General features: G+C 42.5%; 1 protein-coding gene across 4 annotated transcripts in view; it reads right to left on the reverse strand.

The window, feature by feature from the left end:
• Positions 1 to 4,650: 4,650 nt before the first annotated feature.
• ZBTB44 (zinc finger and BTB domain containing 44) overlaps positions 4,651 to 22,506 on the reverse strand; it is a 36,005-nt gene continuing 18,149 nt past the window's right edge. For 3 of the 4 annotated variants that reach the window (XM_048512468.1, XM_048512470.1, XM_048512469.1), the window contains 4 exons: positions 17,451 to 17,529; positions 15,835 to 15,998; positions 12,521 to 12,821; positions 4,651 to 10,150 (listed from right to left, as the gene is read on the reverse strand). In XM_048512468.1, the coding sequence (XP_048368425.1) occupies positions 9,868 to 10,150; positions 12,521 to 12,821; positions 15,835 to 15,998; positions 17,451 to 17,529 (827 nt within the window). In that variant the 3' untranslated portion in view covers positions 4,651 to 9,867. The remainder of the gene's footprint in view (positions 10,151 to 12,520; positions 12,822 to 15,834; positions 15,999 to 17,450; positions 17,530 to 22,506) is intronic. The other variant, XM_048512471.1, reaches the window with a different exon arrangement.

The raw sequence follows: 22,506 nt of genomic DNA on the forward strand, positions 1-22,506 counted from the left end.
ATTTTCTTATGCAGTACTTAGATCTGCTTATCATGCTTTGGATCCTCCAGAAAAGGAAAAAAATCAATGAAAGCAGAAGACGAAGGAATAGCCCAGGCCATCCGGTTGGTCTCAACATGAGCAAGATAGGATTGGTGTGATGCTGAAGAGGACACTGGGCTAGTTAGAAGAGGTGTCTTGTGCTATGTTTTCTCCCCCAGGCATTTCTACCACTGGGAGATGATAGATTATTCAGAGTCTGAAGTCGACCCACGTGGTCAAGCACTTAGAACGAGACGAGACGCGGAGATAACATCTGGTGGAGATCGCCAGCAGCGGGAGCGCGGAGGTCCGTGTTCCTAGCGAGTCTCCCGCGTGCTGGTTCCTGGCACCTTTTATTGTGATTCTATCGGGGGCGTGTAGAAGGGAGGAACGGAGGGAGTTCCGGGAGAGCGGGAGGTCGGGAGATCATCATGTGATGCATGATCTCATCTGGCTACGTGCGGAGAGGAGCGTAAGCGTCTGAGCCTAATCCTCACCTGGGGGCAAGACCATTGTCCCTGCGCCCGGTGACTGAGCCAGACAGTTCATGACCCGTGACTCATAGGGGGATGAGGAGTGGGGGTGCGGTGCGACCAGAAGGCCGTAGGAGCGTAGGTGTTCCAGCGCTCGACCACGGTGCTGCTGGGTCAGCGGTGCATTACTACAAGAGTCTCCAGTTGGGAGTCGCCATCTACAATGCTATGGGCCAAAGTAAGTGCCCAAGCAAGCCAATTCTTGATTTATAGAAAGGGGTGGTGGTAGATATGACTAGCTATATCAGGAAAAAAAAAATACTGCACCAAAACCAAAGTTACACACAAATACATTGTATATTGCAAAGCCTTCTGTTATTTTCTTATCAACTGTGTCATTTTAATGTGTCTGTAAATTTTTTTATTTAGATTTGTTAAAAAGTTATTTGGAAGGCATTCCTGCCTCTGACGAAGGGGAGATGAAACAAGCAATCACTGGAGGCTTGTAACGTAGGAAGAGGATGACTAAAAAGATTTAAAGTTGCCATACCACTGGATTTTTAATCAGTATATAATTTATGGGACATTGTGAACATTTGTGTGAAGATAGTGATTACAGGGCCGTGGTGGCGAACCTTTGGCACTCCAGATGTTATGGACTACAATTCCCATCAGCCCCTGCCAGCATGGCCAATTGGCCAATCTCTAATCCATACACTGGTTCGATCCATGTCTGATTATCTTCAAAAGGGTTGTGCGCATCTTGTGCCTTGAAACCATGTTCTGGGAAACTACTCTTGCTCTAGTAGATCTTAAGTATTAGCTTCGGTACCCAAGCAGAATCCATACACCAATTGGCCATGCTGTCAGGGGCTGATGGGAATTGTAGTTCATAACATCTGGAGTGTCAAAGGTTCGCCACCACTGTTATAGGGCAACAGTTGGTATACATGATGATTGATGGATTGTATTTATAACTGAAAATTGAAATAAAAGGATTAAGACGTGATTGTTAGATTTATTGTACGACAGTGGATATATTTGTGTGTAACTTTGGTTTCGGTACACTTTTTTGGTTTTCTGATATGCCCGTCCTTGAGCCTGGTCCTCCAATTCTTACTCTAAATTCTTACTCTAAATTCTTACTCCAGTTCTTACTCTAAATATGGGAACGCCACAGGGCTGTGTGTTGAGTCCTTTACTGTTCACCCTTTATACATATGATTGTACTCCTGTCTATCATAGTAACACCATTATCAAATTTGCTGATGACACAACGGTGGTGGGGCTCATCTCTGGAGGGGATGAGTCTGCCTATCGGAATGAAGTGGACCGACTGCTCTCATGGTGCAGGGAAAATAACCTGGTTCTTAACACTAACAAGACAAAGGAGCTCATAGTGGACTATAGAAGGAATAGCTCAGAAATTCAGCCCTTGACTATAAATGGAGATCAAGTGGAGCGGGTGGCTAGTTTTAAATTTCTGGGCGTTATGATTAAAGAGGATTTGACCTGGGAATTACAGACTGCCGTGATGGTTAAGAAAGCCCAGCAAAGACTGTACTATCTGAGACACAAGGAAGCAGCAACTGGATGGAAAACTCCTGGTGTCCTTTTACTGGCTGTGCTATAGAGAGTGTCCACAACCTACTGCATCTGTGTATGGTTCTCCAGTTGCACAGTGGCCTTGAATAGGAAACCGAAGGGTGATCACCACTGCACAAGGGATTATCGGCTGCCCTCTCCCCTCCTTGGAAGAAATCTATAAATGCCCGAAGCCTAAATAAAGGCCCAAAGATATTCTGAGGGACCCGTCTCATCCAGCACACTCTCTTTTTAAACTGCTACCATCTGGCAGACGATACAGGGCCCTCAGAACTAGGACAAAGAGGTTTAGAGACAGCTTCTACTCTAGAGCTGTGGCTATGCTAAACTCCGCTGCTTCATATTGATGTATTTGGGGCTGTGTAGGGATGGGTGGAGGATGATGATGTATGAGTCTGAAATTGTGTGCATCGAGGAATGCTGCTGTAAATTTCGTTGTGCGTGCACAATGACAATAAAATGCTTATGCTTATGCTTATGCTTATGCAATAGCCCCGCATACACTGGGAGATAGCTTTTCCTTTTGCAATTGGGCATATTCTTTTAAAACACTGTAGGTAGTAGAATCAGATCATGAATGCGTTCTACATAGACTTTTTAAAAAAACTAAATGCAGATGTCACTGACTTTGGAACATTGTTTAAAATGACACATACTCCCACTGGCATAATGCCCATTGGGCAAGATGGGCAGCTGCCCAGGGCATCACCTTGTGGGGGGCATCAAAATGCTGGGTTCGTTTTTGGGTATTTTAGTGGTTTTCCATTTTGGGCCTGCAGGGGGCGCAGTTTTTAGGCTAGCGGCACCAAGATTTCAGCGTATCATCAGGAGACTGTCCTTATGCTACCCCCCAAGTTTGGTGAGGTTTGGTTCAGGGAGTCCAAAGTAATGGACTCCCAAAGGGGGTGCCCCTATCCCCCATTGTTTCCAATAGGAGCTAATAGGAGATGGGGGCTACAGTTTTGAGGGTTCATAACTTTGGCCCCCCTGAACCAAATTGCATCAAACTTGGGGGGGGGGTATCATTAGAACAGTCTCCTGATGAGACCCTGAAAGTTTTGAGACTGTGCCTTCAGAAATGTGCCCCCCACAGCCTGCAACCCCCATTGACAGCAATGCAGAAAACTCAATGCAGAACAAAGATTTTTGGGCAAATTTCTAGGATGTTCCTGCAGGGGGTGCATTTTTGGATGTATCAGCACCAAAATTTCAGGGTATCAACTGGAGATGATGGCACCCCCAAGTTTGGTGCAGTTTGGTTCAGGGGGGGCCAAAGTTATGGACCCTCAAAACTGTAGTCCCCATCTCCTATTAGCTCCCGTTGGAAACAATGGGGGATGGGGCACCCCCTTTGGGAGTCCATAACTTTGGACTCCTTGAATCAAACCTCACCAAACATGGGGAGTAGCATAAGGACAGTCTCCTGATGATATGCTGAAATTTCGGTGCTGATATGTCTAAAAATGCACCCCCTGCAGGCACCAATGTCCTGGTGCAAAAAAATGTGGTCGTGGTGGAGTGGCCGTCCATTGCGGGGGGGGGGGCATCCAACTCAGGTTTTGCCCAGGGCTACAGTTTGCCCAGGGCTGCCTCATTACGCCCCTGCATACTCCTTTTTCAAGTCTGTACTTGTATCCACAGTAAATCTGCATGAACTAGGACAAGGCCAGATATGCTCTAAGCTGTATCCTGAATCAAGGAAATGATAGTTCTGGGCACCACAATTCAAGAAGGATGTTGACAAGCTAGAATGGGTCCAGAGGATGGCAACCAAAATGGTAAAAGGTCTAGAATCCATTCCCTATGAGGAGAGACTTAGAGAGCTGGGGATGTTTAGTTTGGTGAAGAGAAGGTTAAAAGGTGACATGATAGTCATGTTCAGATATTTGAAGAGATGTCATGTTGGTGAGGGAGCAAGCTTGTTTTCTGCTGCTCCACAGTCTAGGACCAAGAGTAATGGGTTCAAAGTAAAGGAAAAGAGATTCTACCTAAACATAAGGAAAAACTTCTTGACAGAAAGGGCTGTTTGACAGTGGACTGCACTACCTTGGAGTGTGGTGGAGTCTGGAGGTTTTTAAAGAGAGGCTGGATGGCCATCTGTCAGGAGTGCTTTGATTATATGTTCCTGCATGGCATGGGGTTGGCCATGATGGCCCTTGATTATGTGTTCCTGCATGGCAGGGGGCTGGACTTGATGGTCCTTGTGGTCTCTTCCAACTCTATGATTCTATGCTAGAACAGATTATGGAAAAAACTAGGAACCTTAAAAACCAGTGGAATGAGTTGAATTACAGTTTTTCCATTAACATCTGCTTATGGTCACAGGTATGAGCCGGACAGCTCTTGGCTTGTGGCCCAGTGTGTGCCAAGCTGGTAGAATGACCACCAGCTTGGGATGTCCACGGCTCATTATCTCCTTGAAGTCTGTGCTGGTGGGTCTACTGGAATGTCACATTTTTGTGATGTGTATTTCCCCCCCAAAAATATAAGACCTGTGTGCCCTTTGTAAGCACGTTAAAATACAGAAAAATAATGACACTGAAATAGGTACTTACTCCATAAAACATTAATATTTTAATGAAAAATCTTAGCATCATGTTTCTATCCAAAGACACTCAAAACTAGTTTTTCTTCCCTCTCAATTTTGACTTATAATGGGACCAAGTCTGGAGATTTAAAAAATTTTTGAAGGTTTTTTTTAAAGATTAAACAACCAGGCTAGCAAAAAGGTACCCAATACATATTCTTCTTATATCAAACAAGCTAATATTTCAGTACAATGTAACTATACAGAATATATACATTACACATAGAATCACAAACGCAAACACTACAGGCTCAGAACAGATTTGAAAAAACCATGATATTCACATTGATTACAAGAACTCTAAAAATGATTGTAACAGTGAAACGGCACTTTAGTTTACAAAAAGTCACAAAAATATATATATAGCCACCGAGAACTATGGGTTCCTGAAAAATACTAATAGCCAGATATAGTATATAAAATGCAAAGTGTATTTCAACATTTAAAAAAAACAAAAAGAACAAACCCAAGAAACATTTCCATTAAGTCAATAAACATGCCAAGTAGTGTAGCTGCGGTCGGCACGAACAAGGGAAGCGGAACAAGATGGCGGCTGGTGACCGAAGGCTGGCACAGTTAAAAGGGGGAGGGAGGCTGCTGTTCTTGTGAGATTACCACCGAGAACTTCAATTCTGGCCACTTTAGCGCCGCACCCCACCAAAGATTATTCCCAAAGCCCTGGAAATTGAGGCACTGCAGAAGCAAAGCCAGAAACCAATCTCAGCTTCTGTCACTCAGGGCTATCAGACTATCAGCAGCTAGCAGCAACCTTGGCCCTGCCCCTTTCGAGGTGTCTCAAAACCCTCCGAGGTCACTACAGAGCTACATGAAAGCACCCTTAACACAGCCGGATCTCAGGGTGAGCTTTATAAGACCCACTGAAGGACTTCAATACCATATAGAAAATAAAAACAAAAAACAAAACGACACACGCACACACCGGTTATTTTTGCATTTAAAAATAGATTTTGTATTTTTAATACCAGCTTTATTCTACGGATAAGCTCTAGTATTTATTTTTTAATATATTTCTATCCCGCTTCCTGGCCAAACGTGGCCCATAAAAGCCCCATAATACGGCAGAATGCAGGCAAGGACCGCTTGTTCTTGCAAAGCTGGAGGTCAGTAACGGTAACGTTTTGTTCTCTATCGGAATAAGAGAAAAGGATAGCCTTCTGCAGAAAGGCAGCCAAAGAACTTCGTGAAGTTGGTACTCCTGTACATTACATATCAAATCAGAGCCATTTCTTGATATAGGGGAATTCGGCAGAACTCTAAGAATCGGGATCTAACCCTCTGCTATCTTGAGGCTGGTGAAGAAAAAATTGGGAACAAAAGAACAAAGTAAAAAAAAAATTGGCCAAAGCCACTGCTTTAAAAATTTGCAAATGCATTGTTAAAAAAATACAATTTTAATCTCTTTTTGGGCCTAGGGACTATAGCTTTATAAAATATAGTATCTCTCTATAATGTTTTTTTTCTTTTGCTACACTGGCACTGGTTGCTTTCATTTAAAAAGAAATGAAACATTTACACTTTTTCGTCTAAGGACAAATGCCAAAACTAGAACTATTCTCAACTGCTCAGCTGACTATTATGTTCAGCATCAGAACTGTGAGCATAAAACCGGTCAGCCTGAGAAGAGAGGTCAAATTGACTTCCCAAACATGCATCCAAGAGAAACAAGCTGGTGATAGAAAGACATTATGCTACATGAAGCTGACTTTCCGTATTGCAGTTTGGGGAAACGTCATCTCATCTCCAAGTATGTATACTCTCCACAGGACCCTTAAGGAGCATGATCGGTTGGCACATTAAAAACTAAACCTCACAGCATTGTGCAATTCTGCTCCTACTGTGTGGGAAAGAAATGAGGGGAAATGTCAGGTGTGGATTCTAGATCTCGACGAGGCCCCCCTTTCTGAACTGTGTGGGAACAGATGCCTTCCATCTGAGTTTAAACGTGGGTTTTTTTGTTACACTCCACAGATGGGAAAGCTGTACAGAACATCCTGATACTTGAGAGGTATGTACATACGATGTAATGCTCCACCAAGCCACCGTAGGAATTTACATTGGACAGTAACCATAGAGCCATTAGTTGATGAGGAGTATTCTACTCTGTCACCAATGTGAACCCAATTTACGATCTTATGTTGGAAATAGCATGCAATCTACAAATATAATTCTTGTGACACTGCCCTGGCAAAAATAGAAATTATTTTTTCTACTTTACTTTAAAGCACAGATGGCCAGTCTTTTAAGGCTATGGTAAACCTCAGCTGCTAGAGGGTGGTTCATTCATGCACTCTGCAAGAGGACACTGAATGAAGCTCCTGATAGCTTTTTTGAATAGTGGTACATGTGCTCTTGATTTGGATTGAGACCACTGCAAGAAGCACAGCAGTCCCAGTCCACATTTGGGCATGGTACTGTAAGGATCTATAGCATCACATCTCATCTGGCCCTCAGACTTGGATTTGCCCAAGTGGTGGCCAGAACATCTAAGCTTTCAGGGGCCAGAAAAAAAGGAACTTGAGGGTCAGATATTCCGCAAGATGTCAATTTACCAATTGTAATTTGCAAGAAAGGCATATTAACTTGGAAGTAAGTTTAATCTAAAAAGCACTGGGGCGACATGTTCTAGGTTGGTCAAGGGTTAGAATCCGGCCTGCTTTTTAATTCTCAGTGGTCATCCACTGAGTTTCAGCTTAAAGCACTTCTAACAATGGAAGTCTCCCTGTGGCTAAATAAACAAAAAATTTCCAGAACTAAAGATGACAACAAGAACAACAGTAAGACACTTGTTTCAATGGTAGGTAGCTCTATGGACAGCAGTGAATACCTTTAAGAAAGAACATTTCACTTGTATTAAAACATGTGTCTTATGAAAAGAGAGCATTATGAGCTGATCCTGGGCTGAGATTTAAGAATACTGAATAAATGTAACAAGAGGGAGTCTTTTTAAAAACTGTGACACAACACAGAAGCCCACAGTTCATGCAAACAGTCATTAGATTCACTTTTATTTCCCATAAGGACAATGGAAGTAAACTTTTGAGCTCAAAGCAGAATCATTATGAATGTCTTCTTTTAGGGTCTTTCCCACTTTCAGAAAGCAATTTGTGGTCTGATACCAAGTTTTAAATCTTCCTAAAAAAACTGTCCATGTAGATGATCTGCTCTAGCTTTGGCAATATAATCCGCGCACTGTTCCTCATTAAAAGTTATACTGGATAAGATGCATATGTGAGCAGAACACATAAGTCTATGAACAAGAAGCTAAAAACAGCTGCACACTTTACTTGCTGGGTTACCCGTAAAGCATGAATCTATCTCTCCTTGATCAGTGTCCTTTACCACTGAGACTCACTCCTACATAGTTATTAGAAAGCAAAGATCACTGTACAAATAGCAAGTGGCCACTTTTGCTGGATTTAAGTTGGTGATTAAGCCACCCGTATTATTTCTTCCAAGCCCCATAATCCTTTGCAACAAGTTCTTCAAGAATATGTATTTCTTGCCCAAAATGTCATTTTTTTACAACTCTGGAAAAATGCTTTAATTTTTTTTTAAAAAAATCTTTAAAAATTCATGGGAAGAAAAACCTACTTAATGGAACACTTAAATTCAAAACTGAGTCATATTTCTCTGTGAAGCCCTTTACTAAAATAGCAGAGAAGTGCAAGAAGCAGTCTCTTTAGGTTGAGTGGGTGTGCTATAGGCAGAAATGTCCTGTTCCCTGGAAACTGTCTGCCACCGTTTCCTAGACTTCAAGCGCTGCTGCACAGAGTATCAACCCTGTAATCTGACCTCCGCAGTTACTTGAGACTTCTTTTGTTCCTATCAGCCCTTCATCAATTTCCCCTCAGTGTAATGATGATGGCATGAAATTCAATTCACCAGCTCCTCCAGGAACAAATCTAACATCTTGGGGTTTTTTCCCCTATTAGATGAATTATGAAGCTCAACTTTGTTGGGATGCTCAATATTGTGTAAAAGAACTAATATAATATTTAATTAAAATTTTTAAGCCTTACCAATAACAGAAGACATTGGCAATGAAATGGAAATTGCTGGCTCGAAATGCTTTATGCCATGTGTTTTCAACCTCTTATAAACGGGTGGGGGGGATGAAATGGCAGGTCCACATTATTGCTTGCTGGAGTCGTGAATGTAAGCTGGAGGAATGGTTTTTATGAAACCAGCTGGGCCAAGGGTATAAAAAATGTTTTAGAATAATAACATTTTATCATTGCTAACAGGCCTTTTGTAAACAGACCCCTGTTTGGGTTAGAAACTTGGCCTCTAAACGAAAATAAATTGCTTGTTTTTATCTAAAACAGACGAATAAAACCGCGGTAAGTACACACAAAGATGTATAACCGCATTTAATGCACAGAAACTCTCTCTTTTTTTTGCCCTTTGTAAACTCTCTCCTTTGTCATTTTTTTCCACTATCCCAAGTTATTTTTTTTCCACTATCCCAAGTGATTATATATTACTAGGACGAGGAGAGAACAGTTAGACTTCGGAGAATAAAATCCAGATAAGGCCATTTTCAATTAACAGTTTCTAAAAAGGAGTGGCATACCAGAGGTGAACATACCGGGGCATGTTCCTTCTCTTTGCATTGCCAAATCCAATCAATCATCCACTTTAAAAACAGAGGAGGTCCTGCAAGTTTCAGTAATAGTTACTGCATGCCCAAGAAAAGCAAGAGACCAAAGCAATTCCTTCTAAGAGAAAATACTCAAATGATTACCAATGTTCATCAAATGTCTGTTCAGTGCTTGACTCATGATGCGTTACTTTCATTCTAAGAGTCATCAATCTCCCTTCTTTTACAAGAAGTTCTGCAAAAACCCAGATGGGGAAAGGGAAAAACAGAAACAACAGAACCTCACGATGATTGTAGCTAACTGCAGAATAACTGGAGCTTGTGTGTGCTTGGCTTTCAGACAGAATTTTACTGTGCATCTCAGCCTTAAATGTTTCCACGGAAGTGGCTGCTCGGTTGTGAAGATAGTGTAATGTCTCTTGCAGTTTATGGTTTTAACAGCATAGCTTACAAAATAATAAAGGGGGTGCATTCTCCCCCCGCATTCTGAAAATTAAATTAAAATGTACAAGACCAAACACAGGCACTTTCCAAAGACAAAAATGAAACCAAACTCTGACTTACTCAATAGTAATAGCCGAGAGCCCCGGTTTCAGGGGCTCATCTCGGCTTGCCTCGGCACTTACGATAGTCTTTGGCTGCTCTGGCATGTCTTCCTCCTTCTCTGCCAACCCACCCAGAGGCCCCAAGGGGAAAGTGCTTTCACAATTCTGAGTTGATGAGACCTGCGAAATGACAGGCATTTGGACAGAGGAGCTGCTTTCAAATCCATGCTCTCCTAGCTCATACTGGCCGAGGGTCTCTTCTTGTTCTTGATTTAAGTAGTCCGGTACTAGGAAATCACTACAAGGGAGGTCAAAGGTCAAGAGAGAGCGTTAGTGAAACAAGGAATATGCTTGGGCTAATTACAGCATTGCACAGGTGAATGAAACTTCCTTCAACACACAGTGTTAAGACTGCCTCAGGGGGAAAAAGTCTCCATGGACCAATCTACATGTTATGACTGCCATAGGTTGCATCCATTATTACATTAAGTCACTTGCTAAGAAAGACTCTGAATCTTACCATTTGGCACGGTTGCCTCCAAGGCCCCGCAAAGCATTTTTTTCAGATGTCTGCATACAAGTGGTTACAAATTAAAGCATTTCAAGGGACTTTCCTTGAAATGAAAGCTAAAAATTTGTAAACTGGCCCAAAGGGTGCCAAAATTTCATTTGGAAATACACCAGAAGGTCAGTTTTGTAATTTTTTTTCCTGCAAGGTGTGGGTTAAAATTCTGACTCCACTAAAGATGCATAAGAAATGCATGGTGCATCACCATCTACTGAGTGCTTTCATGCAAAAATGGATGGATGTTTATTCTAAAGGGGGAAAAAGGGTGAGAGAATCAAATTAATAAAAGGATAAAGGTGGGGAGGAAGAATCGGGTCCATGAATCATCCTTAAACCACCAAAGTTCTGCTGGTCCAAACAGCCTGTGTTGCTACTGAAAGGCAATTCTAGTGAGCCAGTTGCTGTAAGGGAAGCACAGAGACAGGAAGTGAATCATCCTGGGAAGGACAAGTCTTGGTGGGATTCAAACAGACCATGGGGCATACATGTTAACTACCTCTGAAAAACAAAAGAGAGATGAGCAGGAAAGATCACACACAAAACCTCTAGTCTAGAGGAATGTTGTTCTTCCATGACTTTGCTGGATAGTTTTGTCTTGAACTAGACAATGGGCACAACCCATTTTTTGTTGGACTGCAGAATTTAATGAGCAAGTCAGTTTCATCTGACAGCGACTGAAAAAAGGCTTTTAATTTACTAATGCAAAAACATCTGCAGTAAACAGGAGAAAACATACAACACTGAATTTGTTGAGTGGAATGGAAAGAGACCCAAGAAAAAGTATGATTCAAAGGCAATTTTGGAAACACACGTTTAAACAGAAATCAATAGTTGCATTTCACATCTATAATGGAGTCAGAATCAGGAACCAACACAGTATACATGAACAACAGCTCAAAGTTAACAACAAGCTGCCCCACAAAAGTGCATTCAAGTGATGTTTTACGGACAATAAAAGGGAAAATATAAATTAAAAGTAGGTGATAATACTTTAAATTTTCTACAAGCAGCAGGTTTTAACAGGTATCCTACTGAGTACAATTCAGTCAGTGTAAAGCATTTCAAATCTGACCAGTTTAAGACACTGGAAGAAGTAAGCAGAGGCTGAACGACCCTCCTGAAATCAAGGAGTCTTTTAAAGAGCTGATCATCTAGTAGGTCAACTTTGCCTGAGGCCTTTTATCGATATAACTGGTAAGATTCTGTGTATTGTCGAAGGCTTTCACGGCCGGGATCACTTGGGTGCTGTGTGGTTTCCGGGCTGTATGTCCGTGTTCTAGCAGCATTCTCTCCTGACGTTTCGCCTGCATCTGTAGCTGAAGATGCCAGCCACAGATGCAGGCGAAACGTCAGGAGAGAATGCTGCTAGAACATGGCCATACAGCCCAGAAACCACACAGCACCCAAATGGTAAGATTCTATTTCATGTTAGGTGTATTTAATTACACTTCCAAAACAGATAAATGGTTAAACAAAACTAGAACATTCAGCCACCTCAATGGTGTGTTGTTGCTTTTGGATGCAGCTGTCAAAGCTATTATAAAAGTAGACTAGGTGGGTGACGTCCTGTGAGGCAGTTTGAATGTAACTTTCCCCCCTGTGATCAGAGGGCCAAACTAGACAATATAGGGCTCAGTCTGCCAAAAGGTCACATAACCCTTATACAGCTTGGTCTTTAACTTTTCAAAATGCTGCAGGGCCCCAGTTCTGCTGGAGGCCACAGTGTGTGGGGGGAGCCTTTAAAACAGCACGTGGAGAAGTGGGGGACAGGAGCCCCTCATACCCTCTGTGCTGAAGGCTCCAGCTCCTCCAGCACATTTTGAAGTTAAAAGCCAAGGCCTAAAATCACACTGCATCCTCTGACAGACTTGGGGTCCCAGTACAGTCCACTTCGGCCCTGATATACTGATATATACACAGTTTACACAGTCCAAAAAGAGAACAGATATGACTGATATTAGGGATGTAACAGCCCGCGGGAGAGCAATAAAACGGCAACCTGATAGGAAAAGGTAACTGCAGGCTGCCCTGAAAGCAGGAAGAGATGGTTTAGGAGAAAAAAAGCATGTTTCCCTGATGGGTTTTTGCTGCGCACCTCACCTGCTCTGGAAGTAGTTTGCTAGCTCTGACGCTTCATGGTTCAGACTCCTCAGATGAACGATTAAATTTCCAGAGTTGGTGAACATGGCGCCACAAGTTTTGCACTCGTAAATCCGAGGCTTGCGGATAATGTGCCGGGAAACCCGCATGTGGTGTTTATATTCCCCGAAGGAAGTGAAAGTGGCACTACATATCTGGCACCGGAAACAGCGTTTACCTTCGTGCTTCAGGCGATGCATCTTTAGCGAATAAGCCCGGGTGAACTTTTTCCCACAACGGTCACATTGAAATGGTTTAATGCCTGTGGGAAGACAGGGAGAAGGGGGGAAATGACTCTCCTCAACCGAAAACCGCGGTGGGCAAAATTCCAGTTACCAGTGACTTTGAGGGCAGCAGTTATATCTGCTGACACAGAATCTGTTACTGAATCTTCTAAAAGAAAAAAAAAAGGCGGGGCACGTCAAAACTCTAAGGCTGCAGCAATAATTTCCAAAAGACTGAATGTAGAAATCTTTGACTCAAGTTTCAATGCAAGTCTGTAGTGACCAGGCAAAGGATGAATTACGGGCAGCACAATCCTGAGGGGGAAAGTAGTTGCTCCCCGGCTGGAGATGCCTCAGCCATGCCACCTCCAAAAAGACTTGCTGTGCTGCGGATAGCAAACTGAGAGACACGCTGCCCCTTCCCCCCGTGAAAGTGGCCTATGCAACTCAATGGGGTCTGTCAGCGTGGTATAGTAGTTAAGAGCAGCTGGACTGGGTTTGATTCCCCACTCCTCCACATGAGTGGCAGACCCTAATCTGGTAAACTGGATTTGTTTTCCTGCATTCCTGGATAATCTCGGGCTAGTCACAGTTCTTTCAGAACTCTCTCAACCCCACCTACCTTACCAGGTGTCTGTTATGGGGAGGGGAAGGGAGACTGTAAACCCCTTTGAGTCTCTCTTCTTCTGTCCCTAATTTTCCAGTGTACACCTGTGTCAGCAAATGGGGCTGAAAGGGCTCAGGAAACTGACTAAAGCTGGCCCCACTCCCTTTAGTGCTGGTGAGGGCTCTTGCACCAGAGGAGTGCTGAGGCTGAGGCTGTGCTGGTGCCTGGGTGTCATGCTACTGCATGGTTCCACAACACCAGCGTAAGTGCCTTTTACACTGGGGTAAGTGGCATTTACACTGGGGTCATGGCGCCTCCTTGGCAATCCCCCCCAGCAACCAGAATTACACTGTTAAACCTGAAGTGCAGTATTGCAAGGGAGCCAACATTTGGATCAAACACATTGGCTTCACTACTTTTTTAAAACCACGAGGTCATAAAGGTAGATATTTAATAACAGCCCCCTTCACAAAACAATTTTTAATACCAAAGAGTTGGACTAGCTAGCTTTTGCTGCAGATCATACAAGCTGCCTAAAATTGCAGCACTCTGAGCTCTGTTGCATGAACGGCTGTTCTACACGACTGTGCTGTAATATAATGTGTTTCTTTTAAACGTTTCTAATTTTTCCTCTGCAGAATGTGTGGCTGATTCCGCATGGGCCAAAAACAGTGGTGTGAAAACCCTTTTACACCATTTTCACACTGTTTTCACACCGCTGTTTTTGGCCCATGCGGAATGAGCTAGAGCTTTTGGCTCACCTTTATAATCCGCAGCAAAATCCGCAGCTTGGTTAGTCCAAGCAGCAAAGCTAATATGTTTCCAACCTATACACCATCCAGCACCGGCATGCATCTGGCTTTACTAACATAAAGCTAGCAGCAAGAGGACTTTTCTGCTTCGTACCAATCCCTTGCCAAGTACTAAGAAGCATGTTTAACATGTGGTTGTGGCTTTTCCAGGGATCCAAACACAGGGAGGTTTGGCTTCTCCTGCATTGATGTCGTTGCCATTTGTGGCTCAGTGAAAAATGAAACTAAGAGATTAACATGTGGTTTTGAATACTCCCAAATTTTGCAAATGGCATTCCCACCCTAAACCTCTTTATTCACAAGCTGGCTTAAGTGGGCCTTACTTGTTTCCAAGCAAATGTGGTTAACTGGCTGTTGTGGTCTTTTTAGGCTGTGGTCTGGTAGTTTTAACTCCTGGCATTTCACCTGCATCTACGGCTGGCATCTTTAGAGGCAGGCCACGGTACCATGTGCACAGCGTGGAGTATTTTGTGTAGTTGGGTATTTGTTTTGTCTGCCTCTGAGGTGGGAGAGGGATGAGGTGCATTTGCATGGGTTCTGGTGGAGTCTATCTACAGTTGCATTTGCATAACTCTGGGCCGCGTTTGTTTGCAGAGGCATTTCTGTTTTATCAAATAAGATTCTATGTCGGGTTTGGGTTAGAGCACGTTCAGCTACTGCTGATTTCTGAGGCTGATTCAGTCTCCAGTGCCTTTCACATTCTTTTGGTCTTGCCAGAATGCTGCATTTTGTTGTCTCAATATATACTTGCCCACAGATGCACGGTATGTGATAGACTCCTATGGAGGAAAGGGGGGTCTTTCTCATATTATATGCAGCTGAGATAATGAGTGGTTTGTAGGCATATTGCACAAAGGCTTAACTCAAGTTGGGGGAGACACTGGCCCTTTCCGAACTGAGGAAAGGGCGCCCCTGCACCGGCAGGAATTCTGCCGGTGGAGGGGTGGGGACCCTAACCCCGTCCCCCCCCCACTCACCTCGTTGCCTTCGTTGCCCTGCTGGACTCCTAAGACCCATCCACGCTGCCCTCCAACCTCCAGGGGTCGGAGGACAGCAAGGGAGGGTCTCAGCAGTCCAGTAGAGCGACGCAGGACGACGAGGTGAGTGAGAGAGGGACAGGGAAAACAGTGTGTTCCTGGCGGTGCTGTTTGCACCGCGCCGGCGGGAACGCGCTGTTTTCCTCCTGGAGGGAGGTTTTGGGAGGCAGCCTGACGCCGCCCTGGGGGTGGTGGAGGGGAGCCAGGTCGGCGCTGCTGCGTTTTAGCAGCGCTGCCTGTGCGAACGGCTCCCTGGGGACGGCGTTTTTGCCATCCCCAGGGCGCCATATATGGCCCGTGCGGAAAGGGCCACTGTTAGTCATACCAAATCCAGAATGAAAGTGAACCTTTCAAGAACTGCTAAAAAACCCTCTAGCTCTGCAATTCCAGTTTCTTGGGCTTTCGGACACCAACGCCTGATTCTCTCTTAGGTTTTATTGCATATTTACTACTTCTGCCACCAATATTATCCTGTGGAGGTTACTGGGCTGAGCTGCAGTAAAAGTTTTTGAAACAAAGTCACAGGTTCCTCTGTCCACGTGATTTATAATCAAACTGTTGTGCTCCGGAAAGTGAAAAGAATGAAGATTCTTACCTGAGTGGATGAGCATGTGCTGTTTTAAGTTCTGAATACGAGTGAATCGAACTCCACAAGTCGGGCACTGAAAAGGCCTATCAGGACCATTTGGGCTGGGTCTCTCTATGCTACTGGTAGAAGGAGTAATATAGAGCTGGTAAGGATACTGGACAGTCTCCAATCTGAAGAGATAAGCAATCACTCTTTTAGAAGCGCATCAGGGACATATGTGTGTGAAACACCCAAATACGAATGTGAATGCATGACATGAAGTTGTAACATGCAATTAAAAAGCGAAGGCAACAAAATTAATTGAACTGAACTATATCAAATGTCCAAATGAATGTAAAACATATTTTTGCCTACAATGCTTTTTGTGGAAAACTGTAACAGCAGGTGACCAAAACATGAAAATCTGCCCATACATCACACTGACTTCACAAATGGTGCACAAGCACTGTGGAAATCTCAGCACACACATACATGTGACACATGTGCACTTACTGTACTTATGGATTACACTGGGTAATCTAAGATATTACCTTTGTCAATGTCAGCTGGAAACACACAACACAACCCTATGCAGAATTACCCCCTTCTAAAGCTCACTGGAGACACTGAGCTCAGAAGGATATTGCTCTGTTTAGGATTGCACAGGCATGGAACTACTTAACAAAGCTGTTATGAGGGCAGGAATATTTTTTAAAAACATACACAACGAATGATAATTGCACTGAATAAATATCCTATAGATCAGGGCTCAACAAATCCTAAGAGTCAGTTTGCTGTGGTGCCCAGAAATTTCATTGTGGAACCTGGTATTAGGAAATTAGAATACAAAACCATGAAGACTAAAATAAGGCCAGCAGCTAAATATTTGGGGTTGGATTCTAGAGCCAAAGAAAATTTGCCAAGGCCTGCTGTAGATTATTACTTTTAATTATTATATGTGTCTCCTAGATGAGTTTAGGGTGGCACACACAAGATTATCCCATTTCCTTTTCTTCCTACTCACCCTGTGAAGTAAGTTAAATCTGTGAGACGGTGAGCAGCTCATTATCACCATCCAGTTTTATGGCTGAACAGAATCTGAACCCAGGTCTTCTGGTCCAAGGGTAAGGCCAGATTGGCTGTATGCCGATATAAAGCTCACTCATACATTTTTGACATTTTGCATGGTGCTATGTTTTTTAAAGTTATGTAATACAGGTTTTGGGATTTGTGTTACTAGGTACTGGGCCCCCAATGTGGTACTCAAGAACACCACGACACACACCAACCCCTTTCTTGGCATGCGTCAAATGTTTTGAGAAAGCAGGTGGGTCCAGGAGGGGCTTCTGTCCAGCAAGGCTTCTAATTGGCCAATGGAGATTTGGAAGACTGCAGAATTTGTGGTTGGCTCCGCCTCTTGTGACAGCCATTTTGTGCTGTGCTCATCATCACATTGCCTCGGAATTACAAATGTGACCACAGAATCAAGGAGGGTGGGGGACCCTGTACTAGACCAACGCAGCTGCCTGCATTTTTTTTACTTTAGACATTGAAGGATATGTTATTTAACACACAAAAGGTATGCATGTTTATACATCTGAGCCTACCCTGCAGAATATTTTACACGTTATGTTGGCACATACCGATCGTCATCATGAACATTACCGCCAGAGGTACTTTGGAGTGTTGGCAATCCCTCAGTGACTCCTTCATCTATTGAACCTAGGCAGTTAAGGAAAGAACATGTATCAACCTGAAGTTTAGTGGGAGTAATGAAGCCATATGTAGACAAATCCTCGTAATCTCTCCCCAAAGTTTTCTTAGACAAACTCCCAGTGGCTGGGCTTACACTGAAAAAATCATCACTGTAAAGACTTTGGCGTTCTCTGCCAAGGCACTTCAAAATTTGGTGAAGAGATAAGATGGCTCGCTAGTAAATAGCTCAGTGCTCAGACGCAAAGTCATAGCACAAATTATAATAAGTTTTGTTCATCATTTCCATTATCAGAAAATTCTCAGACAGGAACAAGGCTCAGACAGGAACAAGGCTCAGACCTGCAAAGCCAAAGGTGTGACCGCCACTGCAAAGGCGAATTATCAAAGTGACACATTAAAAGTTAGAGCACAAAGCAGCAACAGCAATCAAATGTGTTGAACCCGGTTAATTCAAAAGAGCTTGGTATTAGGGCTCCACCCTCCCAACTTTTAAATGGTAATTTATATACTTCCACAAGAGTCTAAATCTTGCACCCTCTAACACGCCTCCTCATCCAACTGTGGTCAATAGATCAGTACACTCTATACACAACGGCACTGGAGTAAAATACACTAAAAAGAATTTCCCCTAGTAACTTCCAAGAAAATATGTCCAGGATTAGGGCACTTCAGCACAAGAGCCAAATAGCGGTTTTCATTTGATGCACACAATTTATTTATTTATTTGTTCCACTTTTATACCGCCTTTGTGGTATATGACAAATGGGGGGAGGGAGGGTAGAAACTGTAAAACTCATCTTAAATTTCATTAAATATATGCCAGCCCTGCAATATGTAGATGGAGACAAGATATTTTGAACATGTGGAACTGGCCGTACTATGCGTTCTTTTATGGAAAGCAAAATCTTGGAGAAGTTTACTATTGATAGTGAGTGCTATTTTGGACTGATAATGCCTGGATTTTTGTTGGAAGTGATCTTAAGCCTCATAACCTACTTTTCTTGGTCAGGCGACCTTGGTCACCTTTTCTTAAAACTGGCAGATACTTGGACAGCTCATCATTTAATGGAGGATGCAATCCTAAGCATACGTACCAGGGACTTCCACAGAACTCAGTGGGACTTTTGAATTGGCATGCTTACAAATTGGCTGCAAGTCAGGTTTTTTTTTTGCCACTGCTGACTTATGACAACCCCCATAGGGCTTTCCAGGCAAGATAAGTTCAAAGGTGGTTTGTCATTGTTTGCTTCCGTATCATGACCCTGGTATTCCTTGTAGGTCTCCCATCCAAATACTAGCCAGGATTGGGGTTGAGAGTATGACTGGTCCAATGCCACCCAGCAAAAACATGGAGTGAGTGGGGATTCAAACATGTGTTTCCCAGATCCTAGTCGTACACTTTAACCACTACACCATGCTGGCTCTTGCAAGCAAATCTGCTTTGTTATCTCTAAAGCTTACCTATTGTTCAAATAGTTGACAGGTCAATCTTATGCAGAATGACTCAGACCTTTCTGCATAAAAGTTGTAACTCAATGGTGAAATTAAAGCAATGGGAGTGCATGGGTGGGTGGCCACCCGTAATAAATCACATGCTTTACAAGCAGAAAGTTGTTGGTTTGATTCCTGGTTTATCCAGCTAAAATATTTCAAGGGGCAAAACCTGGGAGAGCTGCTGCTAGAGATGATATAGAAGAGTGGGTTAGATTATCCAATTGTCCAAGTCTGTATTACACTCTTTTTCACTGAATGATAGAAGATTTGTGAATTAATCAGCCATTTCCTCGACCTTCTTTGTTCTAGAATGCTCCACTTGGGTTCTAGTGTCTTGGGGATAGACCTAGGTAAACATTAGAATCCACATGGATAATTCTAGAAAAAAGAAGGTCCAGGAAATGGTGAATTAATTCATATATCTTCTGTCATCTTTTGGTGAGAAAGAATATAGGCAGGTTCATACATTAAGATAATCAGAACAGCCATTTAGAATCATACTATCTATCTCCCTAGTCCAGCAATCTATGCCCAATTGTGGCAAGACTGGAATGAGGGGCAACTGCACCCCCCCCATGCCCCTGCCCCGGCGTGCGCCTGGTACATTGCACACACCCCGCCCCCTTGGCACAACGCCACTGAATTGCGGTCAGACAGAAACCTGCAAATAGGACACGTGCGCAACAGTCCTGGCTTGCTGACTGATCCCTAGCAACTGATATAATCTCTGCACTGGAGACAGCATGTGGTTATCATGACTAATTGGAATGGTAGATCTATCCTCCATAAACACGCCCCTTTAAAAACTTCTAAGCCAATGATCACCACTGCATCTCATGGCAATGAGTTCCAGATGTCACTATCCTTTTGTCTGTCTTGAATCTAACTTGAAATCTGTATAGCTAGCATTAGTTCAGGTTCAGTAAAATATCCATAAAGCCAATAAATCCACAGATTAAAACTCAGAGTTGTGGATATAAAAACAATAAAAGTGACAGAAATCGTTCATATTGTATGCAGCAAACACTTTATTTGCTGGTCTGAAAATGTCTTTGTCTTCTTGGGAAGAAAAAGCCTTATGCTTAAATTCATATAAACGTGTAAACTGATCAAGTGTCTGAAACCAGTGATGACTGATCAATCCCTCCCCCTCTTACAATATAAGTATTGTATGACGTCTTTGGAAGATTTTTGTCTGCAATGAGTTTGGATCCCATTTTAAACCATGGTATTTTTAAAATAGATATTAACATAGCTGAAGCCTAAAATACAATTTAAATGCAACTCCTCCATTTAAAAAAAATTACCCTCAATCTTTATCTACTCTGACCCTATGATTTCCTTCTGTCATATGTTTATCTGTTTATCAGATAAAGATGGACTTTATCTGTTAGAAAAAGTCTTTCTCCCCTGAAGGAAGATTTGATAGAAACAAATTGTAAGGCCCACTTTAGTAGAAGGTCATCATGCACACCAACACAATTCTGTTACACACTATACAAATGAGTTCTAGTCCACAAAGGTTTATGCTAGTAAGAAAATCTGTTAGTCAGATGCTCAAGAGCCCTGTTTATGCATACCATTTTGGCTTCTTTGTTAAAAAACAACAACACAACCTCATGCTTTGTTTCAGCTCTGACATCCTACTATATTGTTTACTGGGTCTCCCATGCTGTGGATTGTATTGACTCACACTGTGTAATGAGCCTCAGTCAGAAAAGCAGACTATAAATAACATAAATATATAAATAACATAAAGAAAATAAACTGTTGAGTTCTAATATAAACTAGAGTCTGCAGCGCTACTGTCATGTAAAATAGGATACTCATACCGCAACTGCTGGGCCAGAAGAAGTCATATGCTATTCCAGACAGAATGAGAAGCCTTCCAAAAGCTCCCCCCGCCCCGGGCCACTTCTGGTTTTAAGTTAAGACTGTTATTAAAAGTGTTGCTTCTAAAATAATTTTAGAAGAGAGACTGAATTTATCCACTCATCCACTCATGTTTGTGGAGCAGAACTTTTCCAGTTCCACTTCCATTGCGGTCCACTGAAATTTTGTTCCTGGGTATCAGCGGATCCTAAGGTACATCACTAAGAGGAAATAGGGTCTACAGTGGGAAGGGCAATTTAGTAGAAATTGCCATTCCTTTTTTGGAAGACATTAGCCCTCAAAACAGTATAGTTGGATACATGCCAATATATTTCAACAATTAAAAGTATTTGTCATAATTTCAGTATGATGCTCCATGCAAGGAGCTGGCATGTATTCGTGTCTTAATCAAGAGAAATCCAAAGGCTACAGAAGAAATACAAGAAAGCGAAGCAGAATTTTTAACCAAGTACATATCTTATGGACTGCTTTCTTTTCTGTGGCAATAACTGTCCATGAAGTGGAGATAAGATAAGGAAAGATCATAGAATTGTAGAGTTGGAAGAGACCACAAGGGCCATCAAGTCCAACCCCCTGCGATGCAGGAACACTGTACTCAGACAGCAAAGTGCAGCCTACCAGAAATGCCCCCTGTGCAAGAACTCTCTGAAATGAATAACGGTTGCGATTTCTCCTTATAATACACCCAAATAACTATACCCAAGCTACAAGATAAGTAAATAACAGCAAGTGAAGCACACACATGCGAGTTTTAATTAAGTGCAACCTACACCCTAATAATGAAGCAACAATGAAGCATCAAAAATGCCAACTTGTATCCTTAAAAAGAACAGCCCATACAAATGCATTTTCAAAGTCCCGAATAAAGGGAAGTCTCTTATCAAACTTACCTCATATGTAATCTACATAAAGTTTGATAAGAGACTTAACTTTATTGGGACTTGGAAAGTGCATTGGTATAATGTACTGCATTGTTTATTGCTTCATGATTAGGGTGTAGGTTGCACTTAATTAAAAATTGCACATGTGCTTCTGTTTCAGCATTATCACTTGCTGTTCTTTACTTATCCAGTAGCCTGAATATAGTTATTTGGGTGTGCCCCTGTTGTATATTGTTTGGTAAACTATACTCATGTTCTTGTCTGTTGTTTTGACTTTTGATTTCTCCTTATAACCATAGGATCTGAGCCCATAGGCTAAAAAGGTTCTATTTTTTACAAAATATATATTCTGCATCTTCAAAATGATGTACTTAACTTATGCCAATAAAGGCCGACTAACTGACTGAATAATGGTTGCAGCAGAAAACAGTATTTATTTAATAGAGGTTAATGCGGGAAGAAACTCCTTGAAGACTGTCTCTATTATCATCATTCAGAGACTCCTGGGTAGATACAATCCCTGTAAGGAAGATTGTATCAGGCAGAAATTTCTGTAGAGTCATTAGGAAACCCGGCAAGAGGCCTATCTTGCAGAACCCCAGAGAAAAAACTGAGGGTCTGATTTTTGAATCCAGATCACAGGACCCACACTGAGATCTTCCCTTTCACGGCTGTTGCTTCTTGATGAAAACAAATCAGCATCAAATGAAAGCCA

The sequence above is a fragment of the Sphaerodactylus townsendi genome, linkage group LG12 (genome assembly GCF_021028975.2).
Source record: "Sphaerodactylus townsendi isolate TG3544 linkage group LG12, MPM_Stown_v2.3, whole genome shotgun sequence".
Lineage (NCBI taxonomy): Eukaryota > Metazoa > Chordata > Lepidosauria > Squamata > Sphaerodactylidae > Sphaerodactylus > Sphaerodactylus townsendi.